The sequence below is a fragment of the Mus musculus genome, chromosome 2, assembly GCF_000001635.26.
Source record: "Mus musculus strain C57BL/6J chromosome 2, GRCm38.p6 C57BL/6J".
In the NCBI taxonomy this organism is placed as follows: Eukaryota; Metazoa; Chordata; class Mammalia; order Rodentia; family Muridae; genus Mus; species Mus musculus.
Window position 1 is genome coordinate 157075738 of NC_000068.7, and position 21317 is coordinate 157097054.

The 21317-nt window shown below is 53.1% G+C and overlaps 2 protein-coding genes across 12 annotated transcripts in view; one reads left to right on the forward strand and one right to left on the reverse strand.

Moving 5' to 3' along the window:
* Window positions 1-3930, reverse strand: part of Soga1 (suppressor of glucose, autophagy associated 1) — a 69227-nt gene extending 65297 nt beyond the window's left edge. The window contains exon 1 of one of the 2 annotated variants that reach the window (XM_017319023.2): window positions 2492-3930. In XM_017319023.2, coding sequence (XP_017174512.2) covers window positions 2492-3898 — 1407 coding nt within the window. In that variant the 5' untranslated portion in view covers window positions 3899-3930. The remainder of the gene's footprint in view (window positions 1-2491) is intronic. The other variant, NM_001164663.1, reaches the window with a different exon arrangement.
* Tldc2 (TBC/LysM associated domain containing 2) lies at window positions 890-21211 on the forward strand. 10 transcript variants are annotated; one of them, XM_006499836.3, is made up of 8 exons: window positions 3986-9500; window positions 10997-11180; window positions 11267-11350; window positions 12717-12863; window positions 13369-13539; window positions 15894-15989; window positions 19559-19632; window positions 20609-21211. In XM_006499836.3, the coding sequence occupies exons 2-8, from the start codon at window positions 11103-11105 to the stop codon at window positions 20742-20744; spliced, it is 786 nt and encodes a 261-aa protein (XP_006499899.1). In that variant the 5' UTR covers window positions 3986-9500; window positions 10997-11102; the 3' UTR covers window positions 20745-21211. The 10 variants fall into 10 exon arrangements, with proteins under 10 accessions (XP_006499901.1, XP_006499899.1, XP_006499900.1 ...); XM_006499837.3 differs by having other exon boundaries at window positions 11026-11180; XM_006499838.4 differs by lacking the exons at window positions 3986-9500; window positions 10997-11180 and adding an exon at window positions 890-2095.
* The last annotated feature ends 106 nt before the right edge of the window (window positions 21212-21317 follow it).

Sequence of the window (21317 nt, forward strand, 5' to 3'; positions counted from 1 at the left end):
CAGTTTCTGTACCTCAGATGTAAAGTAGTTTAGAGAAACAGGAAACACTCAGGAGACTGCTTCTCCCTGACTCCCAGCCCTGGCTGCCTGGAGCAGGTCGCCTTCCTGCTCTGGCTAAGCCAGCCCCTGGCACTGTGACAACATAACACCTCCAGTAAGAAGCTGCCCTGTAGGTGTACAGTCCACACTCCCAGGGCTTTTACTGTATCTCCGTGAGGGCAGACACTGTGGAAAACAGCCCTGCAGAGCAGTGTGGGTACTGCCTGAATGCATGCAGCAAGAGTTGGCATGGCTCCCTTCCTCACTCGCCCAACTTTCTTCAGTCTAGAATGTTTTTCTTGCAGCTCCTCATTTGGCTGTCTACATCATCTCCCAACTCCTGGCCTCCATGAGTCCTCTGCCCCACCTCCACAAAGCTCACCCTTATCACCAGGCGCATTGTGTTTTGTTGTGACTATTGTTTAACTCTTGGTGTCACAGAGGCTCTCCCTAGTTCACTCATACTCCAAAATCTGCTCTAAGCAAACAGTGACTGACTGGATGGATGGATGGATGGATGGCCTCGAGGTAAGGAGGAAGACCCCAGCCTGATCCCATAGAATCCACAAAAGAATGTGACAGATGCACAAGGCACCATGCTCTCCATCCTGAGAGCAGCAGGAGATCTCAGCCACCGCATCTGAAGTTTCCTACCGTGCCAAATGCTCTAGCTACGTGCACATTTAATCTTTAAGGATGATCTGTGTGTACTTATTCAAGTCTTAAGATGAGAAAACTCAGGTCCAAACATGGTAAGTAATGTGCCCAAGATTACACAGCCAGGAAGCTACAGATCCAACAGGGGCCTGAAGCTTTCGCCCAAAAACTCAACTGAATGGTTGGCAGAAAGTGAGGCTCAGTCTGGCCCTGGAACTGGAACTCAACCCAGTCTTGGTCTCTAGGAGAACCTGGACTCGACCCCCAGCCTCCTGGGACCACTTTCCCATCTACATACTCATGGGTAGCTTCAGATGGAGTTAGGGACTCTGTCTGACCACTTCCTGGGAGCACAGGAAAGGGCCCGGGATCTGGGCAGGAAGAAACCAAACCAAGAACTGTGAGTTGTGCTCATCTGGTGCTCGGGTCCAGGTCTGGAGTAGCTCAGGCTGGGAATTCAGGAAGCCACGAGGAGCATCTCGGAAGACTGACTCCATCCTCAGGGCCTGCACTCTAACCACTGACTTCAGAAGACTTCGCCCTCTAACTGAACCCCAGCTCCCAAATGTCAACAGTGAGTAACACCTTTGTGAAGACTTACACTCCCATTTAACTGAAAAAAAAAAAAAATGGAGGCCTGGTTTGGGGAAGGCCCAGGCTACAAACAGGTGGTAAATAATCCTTTGTCAGATAGACCTGTGTCCTCTAGTGTACAGGAGTTTCCTGAGAACATGCTGGATAGAGGACCCAAAGGAAAGCAAGAGGGACACCCCAACATCCTAAGGAAGACTCCCCCGACAGTAGAAGCAAGAGGCAGTTAAGTGCCACAGGGCAGACATGTCATTAGAGTGCTGTCAACTCAATGGCTCCTGGCCAGGGCACTCTGGGTGTTGTGCCAGGCCATCAACTGTCAAGTGCAGACAATACTGTAGCCTCTTCCAGCAGCGGCAGTGCAGCCCGTGAAGATCCCAGCTTCCCACACCAAGGTCAAGAAGCCAGGGCAGGACTGTCCCCATAGCTGCCACCATGTCAAAGAAGAGGCAGCCAGAGCATGGGCTGCACCTAGGTGCCCAGTCACCGACGATTGCTTCTCCCAGACAGCTCTCCAGGCCCACACACAGAGGGAATACCCCTAACCAGCAGGACAGTTTCCCTCTTCCCACAGGGAGCACGGGCCAAGTCTGCCCAAACCTCTCTCAGAGGGGACAGAAGACAATATCCTGGGATTGAGGAAGTGGCCTCTGAACCAGTTCTCCCACGACATCATCCTCCCAGGCTGTGGGACCGTTAGACTGGGCGGAAGTGGACTCGAGCCAAGGGGATGTTCCCAGATGTCACGCTTTCAAACTGGATCCGCCCCAAAAGGCAGGCGAGGACAGGCCTGCCGGGGAAGCCCTGGGTAAGGACTTAGGATGGTGTTCTGCCTCTCCTTGCCAGGGGATAGCACGGTTTCCCTGGCAGCCTAACACACGGACATTGGTTCCAGAACAGAGAGCCGAGAAAGCCTGCTGATCTGGGACCGGGGTCCTGGGCAGGTTAGAGGGGGGGAAGGTCAGCCTTGGCTGACTATCCCCACTCACCCATCAGAACGTGTCCTCTAAAACAGTTTTACCGCGGGTGGGAAAGTGCACATTGGGGTCCTTTACTCGGTGTCTTATCCATAATCCTCCTCACCGGAAAAGTGGGAAGAGAAGGTGGGGCACTCTCCCTGCTTGGTCAGCGCCCTGGACTCTTGAGCCCGGATGACCAGTCCTCTCCCGCCCCTGCGCCTCCCCCATCCCCCCCAGGTCCCCACCTTGAGATAGTCGTTCTCGGAACGCAGCTCTTCCAGCTCCCGCACCAAGCCTCCGGGCCCACAGTCCAGCATCTCCTCGGTGAGGTCGGAGAAGGCTAGCGAGGCGCTGAGTGGCAAGCGGCTGCTGCCCACCGACGATGCGGCCACCGACGGCTCATCCGGGGAGGCGGGAGGCCGCGGAGGCTGCTGCCCCGACTGCGCTGGCTGGGGCGGCTGCCCGGTGCGGGTCCCCGCCGGGCCGCCCGCCGCAGACTCGGCGTCGCTGCTCAGCGCCAGCTCCAGGCCCAACTGGCGCGCCTCCTCCGACGCGCAGTCCGACACCTCGGAGCTACTGTCCGTGAGGCTGGGCGGCGGCGGCGGCGGGCGGGGCCCGGTACCGGGACGAGGGCGACCCTTGGCGCGGACCCCCGTGCGCACCCCGGCCACCCGAGGCCCCGTGCCTCGGGTACCAGGAGCCACCGCGCGCCCCTTCTTGTCGGGCCTCGCCGAGGACGCGGTGCCACAGGCTGTAGCGGAGCCCGGGCCTGTGCCGCGGCGGCCTTTGGCCAGAGACCAGCCGGCCACGTCCTTGGGCCGGGCTGGTGATGGCGCGCGGTGGCTTTTCTTCCTCTCCGCGGCGGGCGCGGGCGCAGGCGGGGGGCCGTAGCCCCGCGCCGATGACTCTCCCGCTGGCGTCTCCATCGCGGCCTCCCCGGGTCTCAGCGAGCGGCGCGCATGGCCCGGGAGTGGCCGGCTTGGGTGTCCCTGCGGCGGGTCTCGGATGCGCTCCCGCCGCTCAGGCCGCGACTGCGCTCCGGTCTCCTGCGTCCGGGGGCTGCGCTCGGGCCCTGCCCCGCGCCGCGCGGCCTCTCCGCCACTCGGTGCTCTCAGCGCGCGGCCCGATCTCCTCCAGGCGCCGCGACTCCGACTCCGGCTCCGCCCGGTGCCCGCCCCCTCCGCCTCGCCGCGCCCCCGGAGTGCGCCCGGACCCCGACTGCAGCCTGCTCGGCGATCGCCGCCTCGGACTCCCAGTCCGGCTGAGGCCAGGGCCCCGGCTCCGCCCGGCGCGGCCCGCCCCCCACGCAGCCCCGCCAGCTCCCCGCCCCGCCGCCTCGGCTCGGGGGCGCGCGGCTCGGCGAACAAAAGGCGGACGCGGCGGGAGCAGCGGGGAGGGACGCGAGCGGGGAGCGAGGGAGGGATCCGCGAGGCAACAGCGACCCCCTCGAGGGTCAGGCGGGCCCGGGCAGCCGCGGCCTCGGCTCGCTCCCGCCGCTCCGGGCCGCCGGCCGCTCCTCTGCGGGCTGGGGGATCACACCCGGCCGAGGAGCCTGGAAGCCCGGCGTCGCCGTAGGGGCCTCGTGGACGACAGGAGAGACTATTCCCTGGCAGAGGCCCCGCGGACCTCAAAGGGCCGGAGCCAGCATCCATGCACACCCAGCACCGCGCCGCGCGCCCCTTGTGGGTGCTGAGCCTGCGCGAACTCCGCCCCCTTTAACTGGGCATGACAAACGACCCCATCCTATAGAACCTTAAACTGAACACGACCTGGCACGCGGTCGGTTCTTGGTCTGAGAAGGAAGCAGGATGGATCCTACAGAGTATGCTGGACTCCTTTTGCCTCGTCTATCTGTCCGCTGCCATTGGAACCGTGGCGTTCCGCGTGCATCTTGGATCTTGCACACCCTAGTTGCCTATGAACCCGGGCATAGTCTTGTCTCCCCGACCCCAATTTCATGGTCTTTGCGATTAACTTCAGGCTGTGCCTTGAGGATGCCAGACCGTTAGGTGCTTAGGGGGCAGGTTCTAGGCCGGTTAGGGGCTGGCATGGGACTGTGACCCTGAATACCAACAGGGTCAGATTGACTCCACCACAGACTCCAAGGCCCCAGTATTGGTGGGCATGGTTTCTTTCCTCTTGAGCTATTCAGGCTATCAGAGTTAATTTCTCAGAATCCCTTACACCTTCCTCACCTCTGCCCTCTCCACACTGTGCCTAAACCATAGTAAGTTCTTTGGCCCTGGGAAGGCACTCATCAGCATGGTAGCTGCCCAGTCTCTTGCCACCCAGAAGGTAGCTCGTACACACACACACACACACACACACACACACACACACTATGCAGCCTCTTTTTCTTCCTTTAGACCCTTCTCGGTCTTTCTCTCCCCTTCTCTTTTCCCCCTTCTTTTCCATGGGTTCCTCGTCCTCCTCTTCTTCCCTCATCTTTACTTTGGCTCCTCCCCTTTCTCCTAACCTGACCTACATCATGGCCAACTAGTTCAAGGTCTACTCCTTTTTCTTTTATTGACCCACCATCCACCTCGAAGTACAAGCAGGTCTGCCTAGCACCTGGGAACCCTGAGGACCCTGGGGAGTCCTCCTACACCCAAGCCGCGGAGTCCAGTCCTAGCCTGCTCTAATGGGTCCATTACAAGTTCATTATCGTGATTGTCCCTGCTCTTAAGGGGCTCATTGAAGTGATACAGAGAGAATGTGCAGTTCTTGAAACTTGTTGCTTCCTATAGAACATGGGTTTTTGCAGTGTGAGGGCATATGCATGAGACCATCCTCAGCTGGGTAGGCACTAATGCAGACCATGCTCCATATTTCAACAAAGAATCTTAGAATTCTCCCCCCACACCTCTCTCTCAAGATGGTGTCTCATTTTATTGCCAGGCTGGCCTTGAATTCATGGGCTTAAGCTTTCCAAACAGCTGGGAGTACAAAAGTCTGTCAACTCTTGTCTCAGAAGGATTAAGGAACTTTTTTTTGGCTTTTCGAGACAGGGTTTCTCTGTGTAGCCCTGGCTGTCCTGAAACTCACTCTGTAGTCCAGACTGGCCTCGAACTCAGAAATCCACCTGCCTCTGCCTCCCGAGTGCTGGGATTAAAGGCTTGCGCCACCACCGCCCAGCAGGATTAAGGAATTTATGTCTGGTTGCATTCTCCAAAAAGAAGCACATGATATATATTCCAATTGTTGTTGTAGTAGTAGTAGTAGTAGTAGTAGTAGTAGTAGTAGTAGTAGTAGTAGTAATGTGTGCATGTCACACATGCATACACACACACACAAGTGCACACATGCCACAGTGCACATAAAAGGTCAGAGGACAACTTTTAGGAGTTGCTGTCACCCATCGGATCGCTAGCTCTTCTCATAGCCATCCTGGCACTGCCAACAGCCTCAGGGTCTGCTTCCTGCCCTCCAGCCTGGGCAGAAGACCTCTGTGGCATGGCATGGCATGGCATCTGGCAAGCCCTCACTCACAAGCTTTCTCTGTTGCTCCCTCTCTCCATCCGTGGAATCCGGTCACCACATGAAAAGTACGGTTAGGTCTCATGGGGTGGTCCCGTAAAGTCCGTCCAGCCAACTCTAGCTCTAGTCCCCACTGGCTACCGGACCTTACAGAAGCTTCCCTGACAGCCTGGAGCCACCACCAGTGAGGAGTAGAGAAGTGAATTCTCTCACCAGCCCTGCCACCTAAACTGTAGAACAACTCTCTGAAGGCACCAGGGTTTGCCTGCCCCAATTTTTTTTTTTTTCACACAGTAGTGGGTTACTGGAATGCACAGCCAAAGTCAGACATCCGGTCAAGGAGGAAGCCTTCGATGGTGGCTTTAGTGGCGGGGATGGTGACCCAAATGGAAGACCAGCTTCTGCTTTCCCATCAAGCTACCAAACTGACCAACAGGATGGAAACCAAGTAGAAACTAACTCACTAAAGTGAAGATTGTTTTCATCATACAAATCATGAAAGAAATAAGCCACTGGCTGGTAAATGGAACCCATGTGAACGGGGTTATTGGGGAACCCTCTCGAGGAAGTGACCTGTATGCTGAGTTAGCCAAAGGGCCTGGGAAGAGAATCTGGGGCAGACTGAAGAGCAAGGGCAATGTCCCTGGAGGAGGAGAGAGTGTGACAGATGTTCAGGGAGGGGTGATTAGTGTGGCTGGAAACCCCTGGGAGATAAAGGAACGGAAAGCACGGATTGGATTGTTCCCAGTGCAGTGACAAACACTGGAACCTCTAAGCAGGGAGTCACAGCATCTAATTTACATCCGGAAGTAGATCTCTCTCGGCTGACAAGAACAGCTTAGGGGTTGAGGAACATGACTGTGGGGGCTAAGCGGGCTCTGATGCATCTAGAAGCCATAGAAAAAGGATACATTCTGCTTTAAAGAGCCAGACACTGTTGGCCGGAAGCGAGGACTCGAGTGAGTGATGTCAAGTTCATCTCCTGTCACCTGCTTTAGAGACAGAGCAGTGACAGAACAGCCACTGTTTGCTTCAGCAGGAAGGACAGGCTTGGAGGTATGGAAGGGTAAGAGAGCCTCAGTTCATAGAGGACTGGGTCAGTTTGAAGCATCCGTGGAGATGTCCAAAGAGAGACCCAGAGGGAGGATGTCAGGCAGGTGCCATAACTACCTGAGTTCAGAGGATAGCAGGATGGCCCAGTAAGCACAGGTATGTCCCCTTCTGGTCATTTTCTCTTGGTTATTTTCAACTTGTGTTGCTGAAATCATACAGAATTGTAGATTCCGTGCTTAGTAGAGCAGAGGAAACACTCCCCACACATTCCTAAACCCTTTGCAAAAAGCCTCCATTTTCATACTTGAAAGTAATCCTTGGTGTGAGTATTTCACCGGCACTCACCTTTCCCCTCCAGTAGATACATTGTTTCCTGACCGCTAGGTAGAGTGGATACATCGTTTCCTGACTGTGCTAGACACAGTGGATACATTGTTTCCTGACTGCGCTAGGCTAAGTCGCATTGATGTCAACCTCTAGAAACGAAGGAGAGATGGCTCAGCAGTTAAGAGCATGTGTTCCTTATGGAGAGGACCCAGGTTCAGTTCTCTATACCCACTTGGTGACTCACAACCAACCATCTGTAACTCTAGTTCCAAGGGATCTGATACCTCTTCTGATCTGCTGGGCATCAGGAACACCTGTGGTATAGGTAGAGACAAGCATGCAAAATGCTCATACACATAGGATAACCCCCTACCCCCAAATCTGAGGCAACACAGTGAATGCTAGGTCACCCATGAGGATATAGAGAAACCCTCTCTCAAGAAATTAAACACCAGGGATATAGCTCAATTGTAGGATGCTTGCTTAGCGTGCTAAGGTCCTGGGTTCCATTCTTAGCACCATACACAACAAAAGTCATTCCTGGGGTGACGGTGGCCTTCTGAAGGGGACCATGAACAGTCTGGTGGCAGAGAAAGGTGAAGAGAGCTGCATGGCAGAGGAGGGCTGCTAGGCCCCTGGCCCCTGGATTCCAACGGTGGCATCTCTGAAGGGGCTGTCACCTGACAAGGGGGTGTTCCTGTCAAATCACATACCAAATCTTCAGGACATGAGGACACAGAACAGGACAGCGAGGCAAACCTCACTGGTCTCTCAGAGTGCTTGGTGGTCAGTTATTAAATGTAGGGGAAGGGGGCTGGAGAGATGGCTCAGTGGTTAAGAGCACTGACTGCTCTTCTGGAGGTCCTAAGTTCAAATCCCAGCAACCACATGGTGGCTTACAACCATCTGTAAGAAGACCTGATTCCCTCTTCTGGTGTCTGAGGACAGCTACAGTGTACTTACATATAATAAATAAAATAAATCTTTAAAAAAAATGTTGGGGAAGGGCCTGCAAGAGGTAGTGGGTAAGCCAGGTGTAGTAGTGCATGCCTTTAACCATCCCAGCAGTAGGGAAACAGAGGCAGGAGGATCTCTGGGAGTTTTGAGACTAGCCTGGTCTACATAGCTAGTTCCAGGCCAGCCAAGCTACATAGTGAAACCCTTTCTCAAAAAAATTTTAAAAGCAGGGCTGGAGAGATGTCTCAGGAGTTGAGGGCTCTGACTGTTCTTCCAGAGGACCCAGGTTCAAATCCCAGCACCCACATGGCAGCTCACAACTGTCCGTAACTCCATGCTCTGATGCCATCACACAGACACGCATGCAGGCAAAACACCCATGCACATAAAATGGAAATAAGTAAATTATTAAAAACAATTTTTTTAAAAAATGAAAGAAAGATATGGGGGTGGGGGAGGAGGAAGCACCAGGCCTGTGACCCTGAGCTGTTTACAGCTCAAACACCCATTGCAACAACCATGTTTGAGGTGACAACAGGACCCTTCATTTTCCTGTTTTCCCTATAATACAAGCCCTTAGGCACGCCATACTTCCTAGAGGGAACATTCCCCAGGTCACCTGGCCTTGAGGACCCAGTCATTTGATGGCCATCAGGGCAGTCTTCTAGCTGTGTGGAGACAGACTGAGCCATCATGTGGGTTCATCTTCCCAGTGTGTTTTTCAGGGACTCCTGGCCCTGTGGAGCCATTAGCCCCCTCCATGTCTGAGTCCTGTGATTAAAATATGTGTGTGTATAGCAGCCCTCACAGTCCTACTTCGAACCACAGAAAGAGAAGTAACCCCACTGACAGTGTGCCCACCATGTGCCAGACATTGGGCTTCCTGTGAGAGACCCTGCCAAATATACCCAGGCCAATGAAGAAAGTCCTTATCCCACCTGGGGTCAGGGGCATAGGTTCTAACCTTAAGTGAGAGGACTGACCCCCACTGTGGGCATCAGTAAACAAGTGGTACTTACTTAGGCACCAGAGAGAAGCACATTGGCGGCTCAGAGCCTGGTATCTCTCCCATCTTTCCGTTGACGGCAACAGAGCTAAAGACCTGGGTGGGGGGGGGGGGGTGCAGCAGAGTCTTTTTCCTGTGTTTGTGGGATTTGAGTTTCTGATGTAGCATAGATAATCATTGGTGCCTTCCCAGTTGGAACTGGCCTGGCATGGGGCCAGGGCTGCCGCCTCAGGGCAGGTATAAGAGGCAGGGAGAAGGGCTGGAGCCAGAGTGGGGCAGAGACAGCAGTCACACACAGAGGACAAGAATTGGAACCCACATCACTGTGTCTAGACAGCCAGGTGGACAGGCCATTCTACGTGTGGCCTTCTCTTTGGGGGCTCATAGAGACCATCCATGGATGAGCCGCAAAAGGGTCATCAGAGATTGTCGGGGTGAGTACATTCAGCCACCTTCTTCCTAGCTCCCACCCTTCCCTTCCCCCACTGCCCCTCACCTCAGATTTGACTGAGGCTCCAAGTGGAGGCCAAGTGGCCTCTTGTCAGGAGTTGAACACTGGATCTCTCTAAGAGGTGGGTGTGACAAACCCTGGCATTTAGCCATTTGCAACAAAGGTCAGGTGCTCCAGCTTACCACACAAAATTGAGCACAGGAGAGGGAGGATGGAGCTAGGTTTAGCATCCTAATGCTCTTCATTTCTTACAGACACTAGTGCTAACAGATGAGGAGGGGCCAAGTCATTGCCCAAGGCTGCAAAACCAAGCAAGGGATCTCTCCCTCTCCTCTCCTCTCCCTCTCCCTCTCCCTCTCCCTCTCCCTCTCCCTCTCCCTCTCCCTCTCCCTCTCCCTCTCCCTCTCCCTCTCCCTCTCCCTCTCCCTCTCCCTCTCCCTCCCCTCCCCTCCCCTCCCTCTCCCTCCCCTCCCCTCCCTCCCCTCCCCCTCCCCTCCCCCTCCCCTCCCCCTTCCCCTCCCCCTCTCCCTCTCCCTCCTCTCTTTCCCGATTCCCCTTCCTGCCTCCTCTTTTCCCCCAGGACCTTGTGCACACACAAGCTAAGCTACCCTGAAGGGGAGGGGCCTGTGTTGGGTTAGAGGGGGAGGTATGTGTGTAGGAGGGTGTGAATGGCCACTACCACTGAACTACAGCCTGTGTTCTTTCTCTCCCCTTCCCTTCCATTCACTTCCTTCATTTCCTTTTTGTCTTCCCCTCTACTTTCTTCTTTCTTTCCTTTCTTCCCCTTTCCCTCCCCTTCCTTCTTTCTCTTTATACCAGAGGTCGCATCCAGGGCTCCACACTTGCTAGGCAAGCACCTCCTAATGAACTGTGCATACATCCTTAGGCAAAATTACATCTTCAAAGGGTCAGTTCTTTTGGTCTGAGCATGCCCCTTCAGGTTTTTGCTATAGCACACTCGTTGGCTTTGACAGGGAGCTGAACTGTAGGCTGTTGGTCCTGGGAAGCAGTCTGAGATTTTTGGTCCTATGTGTTAAATGTTAGATAGAGGGGCAGTGAGATGGCTCAATAGGGAAAAGTACTTAGCATACAAGCCCGATGATCTGAGTTCAACTCTTAGAACCCACATAAAGGTGGAAGGAGAGCCTTGACCCATGCCCACAAATACATATGCACACAATATATACACACAATATATACACACAATATATACACAATATTCTTTTTTTTTTTTTTGAGATAGGGTCTCAAGGTGTAGCCCTGACTGACCTGAAGACCAGGCTGGCTTTGTTGCAGAGATCCACCTGCCTCTGTCTCCCAAGTACTGGCATTAAATGTGTGCACCACTATGCCTAGCTTATGATATATTTTCTAAAAGTTACACAATGGGAAATTGAGGCTTGGGGTACAAATGGCAAATGGACTTAATCTTGGTCATTTATGGAACCAGCAGTCCTGAGTCCCTAGTATGGACCTTAGGTATCCTACAAGAGAATCAATGTTCCCAGGCCAGACTTCTGGAAAAGGCACTGAAGTGGCCAGAATTCACAGCTGGAATTCACTGTGTACGGCTAACATGTGCTAGATGCTAACTGCACATGCGGCCTTGAATGCCGAATTGCTCACAGACCCACCCCGTGGCCACTTGGCCTGGGGATCACAGGTGAGAGGGAGCAAAGGGCGGCTGGGTAGGCATGGATCCAGTGGGGTGTGCCCAGGCACCTCCTCATAGCTGGCGTTGTCTTGCAGCATTTCCTTGGCCAGGCCCAAGGACTCTACCCTGTCCTGAGCTGTGACAGAATGAAAGGCTGGCAATGGCGGTACACTCAGCTGGTAAGGGCTCAGCGCAAGCTGAGGATTCACTTGGGAGGTGATGAGCTCTCTAGCAGGGAGGGGCCTGGGCTAGGGTGGAAGGGTATGTGTCTGTCTGTCTGTGTGTCTGTGTGACTGTGTGTAGTTATCCCTCTTAACTCCTTTCCAGCTGGCTGGGGCTTTAAAGAAAGGGCTGATGGAGGACCTAGGGCATCCCCAAGGTCCCTCCTTCAGAGGGAATAGACCATTGTTGCTGTGCTTTTGGAGGACAATTTCATCATGAGGATTCCTCCAGGTCTGAGCCTGCGTAATGGAGAGGATAAGGAATATTAGATATTCCTTCTCAGACAGGCGTCTCCCCCCCACCCCCCCAGACAGGGTTTCTCTGTGTAGCCCTGGCTGTCCTGGAACTCACTCTGTAGACCAGTCCGTCTGCCTCTGCCTTTCGAGTGCTGGGATTATAGGCATGCACTACCACCTCCCAGCGAGGCGTCTCCTTCTATGATGAGCCTGATGCTATTGTGTATAGGGCTGCTCACATGTGTGAACACATACTCGAACACACCGTGGTAGAGTATGAAAGCTCAGTTAAATGAATGAGCATGGAGTCCCAGCAGGATCCCTGCCCACTGATACCCACACATGTATATAACCCCAGCTCGCACTCAAAGTACACTGACAGCCGACACACCCACCTGCCCACACACATGCCTCTATTTCAGGCAACATACAACTCATGTGGGCGAGCACACATTTTGTGGAGAGCTAGGTGTGACAGCACTTTTTCTGCACTGACTGAAAGTGAGCCCCAGGGCTTTCCTGTAAGGTGCAGAAATCAGCAGCACCTTCTTAGGATCCAGGGAGAGAATTCAGAGACACCAATAACAGCAGGCTATCCACACAGGCCTCATCGCAGAGTTCTGGACGATCAATGTCAGCCATTCTTGTAGTGGGTATTGTTGTAGCCACTATTGCCTGTCCTAACACACACAACTACAGCAGAGCCGGACTCCCACCTGCCCTCTGTCCTCTTCCAGGCTTAGAGCTCAGAGCCTGGTGTTTACCCTGGGGCGAGAGCAAACTGGAAACAGACCATCGTGACCCTCTGAGTGGCACTGTGCAGGCCTTTGCCCACCCCGTTCCTTCACTAGCAGTGACTAGCCAGGAGAAAGCACTTTGGAGGCAGGGACAGCGTCTTGTTTGTGGTGGGTGCTTCCCAGCTCCTTTGGGAACATGCCTCTTGAGTGCAAGCTGGGGTTATCCTTTGGGCTAGGACTGCAGGGGTCTGGGCAGGGGACAAGACAACCCTAGCTTTTGAGGTCCGGATATGGTGACAGCTGGTGCCCCTGTGTCCTTCAATCTGCCAAGCGTCTTTGTATCTTTACAGCCCACAGAGATGGAGGACACACTGTCTGGGGAGGAGGGTGAGGAGGAGGAAGAGGAGGAGCCAGCCCCAGCCCCAGCCCCCCAGGACCCTGTGGAGCCTCAGCTTACAGAAGCTAGCCAAGTCCTAGGTGCCTCGGAGATTAAGCAGGTTTGGACACATTCTATGTACTAGGACTTGAGTCCTCAAGTCCTCTTCCCTATATCAGCCACACCTGGGGCACTGAAGTCACAGCCACAATGTCCCTAGCTAAATGTCATTTTGAATCAACCATGCGTTCTCCCTGGGCTTCCCTGTCCTCTCCAGTCACACTAGCACCATCCTTCTCACTGGGTAGAACTGGGGAAAATGGCCCGGGTGACATGGATCCTAGAGACTAAAGCCAGAGCCTGGGTGGAACAGACACTTAGGGGAGTACCAGGAGGGGGGACTCTGTCTCTTATCTACCCTCTAAAGACCAAGTGACCAAGCTGAGTTCTCAGAGATCTGCCCTGGGTTGGCATCCAGGCTCTGACATCTATTCACCATCTCCCTGGACCTCAATTTTCACATCTATAAAATGGGAATCAAATTATAGCTAATGGGCATGAAGTCTCTGGCAGAGTGAAGGCTGAGTGGTGGGAGGGGAATAGATGGAGGCAATCCCTTCACTCAGCTCCAGCTCCATCTCCAGCTCAGCCTCCATCTGCCCCCAAGAGTCACTGGCCACCCCTGGAGTCTGGTCTTCTGCACATCAAGGGATGGCTTCAGTCTGCGGAGACTATACCGACAGATGGAGGGTCACAGTGGGCCAGTACTGCTGCTGCTGAGAGATCAGGATGGACAGGTGAGCTGGGCTGGGGCACGGGGGCTCCCAGACAGTCCAGGGAAGGGTAAAAAGCAAGAAAGCAGAGGACAGATTACATCACCTGTAAGCTATATGGACAGTGGCACTGAGACCGGTCACACTTGGAGCCAGGCCACCATTTGCTCACTTGCATGTCTGAAGTCACTCCTGTGTGCCAGGTTAAGACATGGAGCAGAGCAGGATCAAGCCAGAAATGGTCCAGCACTCTTAGGGTTAACAGTCTAACTTCGTGTCTGTGTGTGTGCGCGTGTGCGTGTGCGTGTGCGTGTGTGTGTGTGTGCCGGGGGCGGGGGGGGGCATTGAGCAATTAACCACCAACACCATGCATTGCACACACTCTTATATTTGCAAGCACAAGACCATGGATGGGTTGTTTTGATTTATTTTGAGGCAGGGTCTCATTCGTTAAGACACAAGCTGGCTCAGAACCCTAAATGTAGCCTATGCTGATCTTGAACTGCAAATCCTCCTGCCTGCCCCAGTCTCTCCAGTGGCTCTTACAGGAGGGTTTCAGATGGGAGATCTATATCTCAATGATGGATGCATATTTTGAAAATATCCTAAGCTGGTGGTGGTGGGGGAAATGAATTGTAGGAAATCAGAGAGAGCAAAGGCCTAAATGCCACAGAAGAACTTCAACGGCCGTGCCTGAAATCTATGTGGTCACTCAAACAATAGAATTTCTGGCGGATTCTCCATGCAGAAGGTGGGTGGGATTGCAAGCTGGTTTTAAATGTTCCTGTACAGAAGAAACAACAGAGTTGGAAGAGATCTCATGGGGCTCCAAATAGACAGGAGAGTCTGTCTGGAGAGGCTTCTTGCTTGAGAGCCCCTTCTGTGGCAGAGACTCCGTGCTATGAGAAGTTTCTCCTGGCAGTAAGCCTAAATCCTGCACCCCAGGACCCCCCATGCAGCTCTGTGATTATCCACACCCCAACGCCAATAGCCATCCCACAGAAGGAAGATGGCTCTATCAGTCACACAACTAGCAGGCAGGGGAGAAGCAAGGAGCAGAGCCACAGCTCCAACGTGACAGGATGTGAGGCACATTCTTGAGATAATCAGGGGCAATTGAATACACAGTGATACAAATCGATAATACCAGAGTTGTCGTTAGTTCTCTTGGCGTGATGCTAGCTAGCACTGGGCTTATATAAGAGTAAGGAGGTGGTGGATTAGGAGTGAAGGGTCATAGTATCATAGGCAAGTGGGCCTGAGAAATATAAAGAGAGAAAGCCAGTATGGGAAGTAGAGCAAACTTCCCGTGAGGTCCAAGGTGGAAGGAATTTGTACTTGTTTTGACCTTTAAATACTGCTACTGCTACTGCTACTGCTACTGCTACTGCTACTACCAATAATAGTAATTTTTGGCAGTTCAAAAGGGCCCTGCATGTGCTAGGAAAGCACTCTACCAACTGAGCTCTATCCCCAGCCCTGGGCTTTTCTGTACATTTGAAGTTGGTGGAGAAAGGTGAGAGGGAGCAGCGTATGTGTGGGCTGTCAGTGTGCAGAACAGCCTGTGCTCTGGCATTGAACAGGTACCAGAAGGAAGCATCCACAAAACCACGTATATCACCTTGGGGAGGGAGGGGGAGGGTTGATGATTTTTTTTTCCTGTAATTTCTAGCTCTTCTAGAAGCATTCCTTGTATGAAATAAGTACATCTGGAGCCAAGGCAATAGTTCAGTCAGTAAAGTGTTTGCCATGCAAGCATCAGGACCTGAGTTCAATTCCCAGCAGTCATGAAAAAAGCCAGGCGTGGCAGTGCATGTCTGTAACCCACAGGAGGCAGGCACCCTGGCCAAGTCCCATTGGTCATCTCCATTGTTAGTGAGTGCCTGTCTCAAAACAGCCTCTATTGCTGGCGGAAAGCAATTGAAGGAGATACTCCATATTGGCCTCTGACTTCCATATGCATGAGAACACACGTGTGTGTGTGCGTGTGCGTGTATGTGTGTGTACCTGTGTACACACATGAACACATTCATACAATACACACAGACACACAAAATACATTTAAGAAAAGGTAGGCCGGACATGTTACATGCCTGTAAAGGCTCTCGTGGAAGTAAGATCTGGGTTAGCCTGGGATACACAGCAGGACCCTGAAGAGACACAGACACTTAGACAGATAGAACAGAGGGTGGCAGGTGGGGTGGGGGAGTCATGGCAACTCAGGGAAGGCAGAAATGTACAACAGAGGGTGGCCCTATCTCCATCTCTGTGCCCAACTCCCCAGGAGTCCTGCAGGCTGAGCATGTACTTCGAAGTCTGGTGAAGGAGGTGGCTGGTGGACTCCGAGCTCCTTTCTTGCCATTTTCTCTGTTTTCCAGATGTTTGGCGCCTTCTCCTCCTCAGCTATCCGACTCAGCAAAGGCTTCTACGGTACTGGAGAGACATTCCTCTTCTCCTTCTCCCCACAGCTAAAGGTGAGGCTCAACCTTCTGTCATGGAGGAAGGCTATGACAGGTCACAGCTATGGGGAGTCCCCATGCTGAGCTGCCTCTTGTCCACTTCTCCACAGGGCAGTGGTAGGCATGGGAGAGCCCTCAGCTCACCATCAAGATCTCCAGAAACCATGAACTTATTAAGGGAGGAAGGCAGGTTACTCTGTATAGGACGGAAAGGGCAAGATGGGATCAAGTGTGGTAGACCTGAGGTGTGGGAGGGGAGGATGCTTACAATGGCATCTTGTAAAGTATGCACATGAAGGCTGGAGGAAGAGAAGGAGCTGCACAGTCCCTGCATGTGAGAAGGGGAGCCCAGAGAGCCCTTGGAGCCAGAAGAGGCTCTCTCTGATCTTTCTGATTCTTTCAGTGGGGTGCAGCTCTTCCTTGGCCAGGCTAGTACCAGAGCAGCCAGTGTTCTCAGACCAGCTCTTGGCAGGCCACAGTCACAGCGAATAATGGATGGGAAAGGGGTAGGCGGGAGTGGAAACACGGAGCGGGCTGCAGAGCTGTAGAGCTTAGGCCGGGCAGAGGGCCAGCAAAGCCAGAGGGATGGAGGGTGAACAAAGGTGGGGTTGGAGAGGAGCGGTCTCCCTGGGGTCAAATTCTTGGAGCAGTGGAAGCAGCTGAGCAATGCGTAGGACAACTGTAGGACAACGGGGAAGGAGCCAGGATGATGGAGGGCCATTCGAAATGAACTGGAGGGGCTCCCTTGCTCTCCTCGATAAGGACAAATGCTGGATGTGACCATGAAGACAGTGGCTGGAAACTGCAAGCGAGGAGGAAAGGCGAGGAGGTGGGTGGATAGAGCCTCAGAGTTCACTAGGGGGCTGGAAAGGAAGGGGTCCCCTTCAGGATAAGCAAAAGAGCTCAGTGGCAGGCACCAGTGACTCCTCAGAGGGCACAAGGGGCTGAAGAGCTGGAACTTATGAAGAAGGGAGACAGGGGGTCCCAGACATCTTCTAGCTATAGATTTTTCCACTGTTGGGTTGTTGGCTGACTGCAGCTGCTGGGTGCTGCCCGATCGACAGAGCGCACACAGCTTTTATGACAGTCACAGCAGCAACTCACAGGAACTTACCACCTCACAGACCAGCTCATTCAGCCGTTGCAAAAATCCCACAGGTGCACGCTGCTATCCTTGCCTCGTCTTACAGATGAGGGAACCGAGGCGCAAAGTGGTTGGGGATACGCCCAACTCAGTCAGTGGTGAAGGGAGAAGTGCAAACCAACCCCGGAGGCTCCACTCAGGCAGGGCGCTCCGGAGGCAGAGGACATGGGGGAGAAGGGTGCACACTTGGGAACCACAAATGTGGATGAATCAGCGTGTGAGGTAGAACGTGTAATTAATTGCTTAGTGTGCCCTTGACAACGAGTTGTTCACAGTCTGTGAAATGGATGGAGAGCTAGTTGTGGGTGCTTTTGTTTGTTATTAGATGTCTCCCCACCAGCACACAGACAGCAGTAAATACATCTGCCACACAGTCATCAAGTCTCCCACCAAGATGGTCAAAGGGGTGTGGACGGCCTTGCTAACAACAGAACATACCTGTTCTCTGCCTCTGTCAGCGGCAAGGAACTTTCCCTTCTTGGGTGAAAGGCAAAGGTGTCCCCAAGGCTGTAGGCTGGTCACCCTTCCTGCAGCTCATACTAAAAGCCCAAAGCTCTAGCATTTTCCTCTTGAACCAACATCGTCTTGTTGGAGCCTCCGGCTGCTTGCTATCATCAGAGCCGGGGATTTGGTTCTCTGATGACTGCCCTTGCTTCCCCTGTGGCTCTTCTCGTGATGTGCATATACCATGACTCTTCTCCAACCTCTTTCTAATATTGGTTATTTGTTTTTCCCTCACTTTGCCCCAGCAATGCCGGCCTAAACTGGAAGGCAAAAACCCAAGCCCACCCTGACCCAGGGCCTCCGCACGTTTTGTTCTGCTCAGCAGCCCTTCCACTGGATCCGTACACACCAGCCTCAGGACTATCCTGCTGTCCCCATCACAGTGACTGCCCTGGCTACCTTGTTTTAAGTGACCATTCCCTCTAAATCCTTATTGCCTCCAAGTGTCACTTCTCTTTCTAGCGTATGTAACATACCATTTCTTAGCCCTTTATCTGCCTTCCCTCTACATGTCTCCGAGGCAGTTGTTTTGTTCATTGTGTTTTACTGTTCTACCCAATGCCTAACTGGGCCTGGTGCATAAGTGCTAAAAAAAAATATTATTACATGAAATCCATTACTTCCAGGGGGTCACGGTCATCCCATACTTTGAAAAACTTGATTCTTGCCTGTGTCTTGGCCCGAGCTCTTTATGAGTTCCCAGTAATTGCACAAGTAACTGCTACTCCAAGTAACACGTGGAACTTTGTCTTAGTTTCTTCCGTAGCAATGTTTATCTTGCTCTTTCCAATCAGAAGGACACGTCCTTGAAGACAGCAGAGGAAGTGCAGAATTGATACAGAAGTCCCGTCTTCTTGTGCTGACTCCTTAGCTTTATCGCACCCCTTCGCACCCCTTCACAGTCTGGCCTTTACCTTTCTATTCTTCCGGGGTTGGGGAAGAGGAGTTGTTCCTTGTGATTGGGACATCGAATTACAGGAAGCAACATACTGGACTTTGGGGCCCTTTAAAAGCAACTTTATTGCCTATTTTGGTTCTTTAGTCTTCGTCCTTTTAATTCATGAGTGTGGCAAGGCACCCAGGGCGTTCTAGAACTACATTGTAGCGGGGCAGACAAGGCGAGCGAGCACTGCTCAAATGGAGCTGTCTCAGAGCTAGTAGATGCCTAGGGAAATCAATCAGGGGCTCTCTGCAATGGCACTCAGGCTGTAGGGTAAGAAATGACCCTTGGGGAGAAAAGCCTGGGTTGGGGAGGTCTGTGGACAGACGGGTCTGAACGTAGGGAGGCCCTAAGGCATGAGCACCTTCAGGTGTTGGTGAAAAGGAAGGCCAGTGTGGCTCAGGTGCAGTACCTAAGGGGAGGAGAGGGCACGGAGGAAAGCAAGGATGGGGGCAGGTGCACGCTGGCTGGAGGACTGAATTCTGTCTCCTTCACAGTGGAGGGGTGCCAGAAGGCTTTAGGTAGAAGACATATAGTGTGATTTAAAGTTGGTGGGCCACGCAGGTCACTATGGAGAGGGTTGTGGGAAGTATATGGCATGAGATCAGGAGGAGGCTGTGACCTAGATAGTGGGACGGAAATTCACAGGGGTTCACGGGGAGTCTTAGGTCAGATAGGGTGGTCTAAAGGCAGTTCCATTCCAGCTCTAGGCCTAGCTGCCTCCCTCTTTCTAGCTTTGAAAGCAGGAAGCTTTGGAGGTTTGATTGTTAGCATTTATTTGGCACTGCCAGGATGCAGGGGATCTGTGGCAGAGGGCATAAGGGGTGAAGACCAAGGAAATGGAAATATTAAGGCCTGGCAGCCCAGTCTTTCCTGGAACTCATTGGGTCCAGAAGCCTCCAGTCCCTACACAACACTGCCACCATGTGGCTTGGAGTCAGCCTGCAACGACAGCACTCAGAGGTGACCCCGCTTTTCCTTTTCCTCTTCACTCAGGTCTTTAAGTGGACAGGGCACAACTCTTTTTTTGTGAAAGGAGACCTGGACTCACTGATGATGGGCAGTGGAAGGTGCGTGTCTCTGTCCCCCACATCCTGGGGTGGCCCATGGCCCTTTCCCAAGGGTAGAATGGGCAAGGTGTGTTCCTCTCAGGCAGACTGCAATGCCCTTTGGCATCAGCACCACGTCTCATGCCTGGATGGCCACACTCAACCAGCCCATCCCCATCACACGCTTAGTGACATCTTAGTGTGACGTGACTGGGAACGAGGAGTCACAAGATGGGGAAGTCCCAGAGTTCCGAGTCCCATGGGACAAGGCTTGATAGAAGATGTGCATCTGGCTAAGAACACAGTCTGTGAGTTTGGGGGCAGGCGTGGGAGTTAGGAAAAAACAAAGGTTGTTCTCACCCTGGGGTGAGCCCTATGTGGAAGCACATTAAGTTATACCCTGAAGGTAAAAATAAAAGCATTCCTCTATCAGCTCAGCTCCACTGAGGGGCAGCAGGACACAGGGCACATCGGCCATCGCTGATTACCCATCCACTTCCTGCTTCCAGCCCAGGTTCTCTTTCAAATGTGATGAGAATGTTCTAAAACAGGGTTGAGGTGATAGCTGGACCACTGTGTAAGTTATTAAAACCAATGGCTTGTTTAAAAAAATGCCCTGTACGCTAGAGAGCACATGAGGAGGCCCCAAATCCTGATGAGCTGGAAGGGATGAGAACAGCCATGATGGAGGGACAGTGGTCGTGTGGTGATGGCAGCCAGTCACAGAGGCCTAGCACATGGCACAACCGTGCCGAGATTCCCCGTGTGTGCGTGCATGCACACGCATATGGAGAACTGAGGCTGACACTAGATGTCCTCCACAGTCCATCTCCACCATATCATTGAAGCGGCCTAGGCCCCGTGTGCTGCCCTCCCTGTGCTAGGGTTTTTATGTTATCTGGCTTTTTATGTTGGTGCTGGGGGCAGGTCCTCGTGCCCGAGTAACAGACATTGTACCTACAGAGCTGTCTCCAGAGCTCGTTCCCTCTCTCTTCAGTGGCCAGTTTGGGCTGTGGCTGGACGGAGACCTGTACCATGGCGGAAGCTACCCCTGTGCGACCTTCAACAATGAAGTGCTGGCCCGCAGGGAGCAGTTCTGCATCAAGGAGCTGGAGGCCTGGGTTCTGAGCTGACGCCTCCCGGGCCTCCTCACACAGGGCAGCCATTCTGCCCAACTCAGGATGGGGAAGAACCCTCATGTGGACTGTGGCTCTCAGCCAGCCTCCTTATGGCTTGAAAACCCAAGAACAGGGGCAGCCACTGCTCTTCAGCAGAGCTGATTATAAGGTGTGAAAGACATTGACTGAAGAAGCATACAATTTGTCTTTATGGGATTTGACAATCCCTAGAAGATCAAAAAACAAAACAAACAAAGCAAAAATCCTACCCCTCCCCCATAACATATTCATATTAAGTCAAGTCGGGTGTATGCACGGTGTGCACACACATGCACAGGCACGCACGCGCACACACACACACACACACACACACACACACACACACACTCGCACTCGCACTTCTCTTTTGTGTTTGAGAGATTACTTTTACTTTAAGAGCCTGGGTTCCACTTCTAAAACTAATAAAGAGAAGCATCATTCACTCTCTGTTGTCTCTTCTGGAGCCCAAATGGCACCGCTGAAGGCCAGCCACGGGTCAGGCGCTCACACATCTGTCACTTGATCTCACAGGACAGACATAGAGCTACG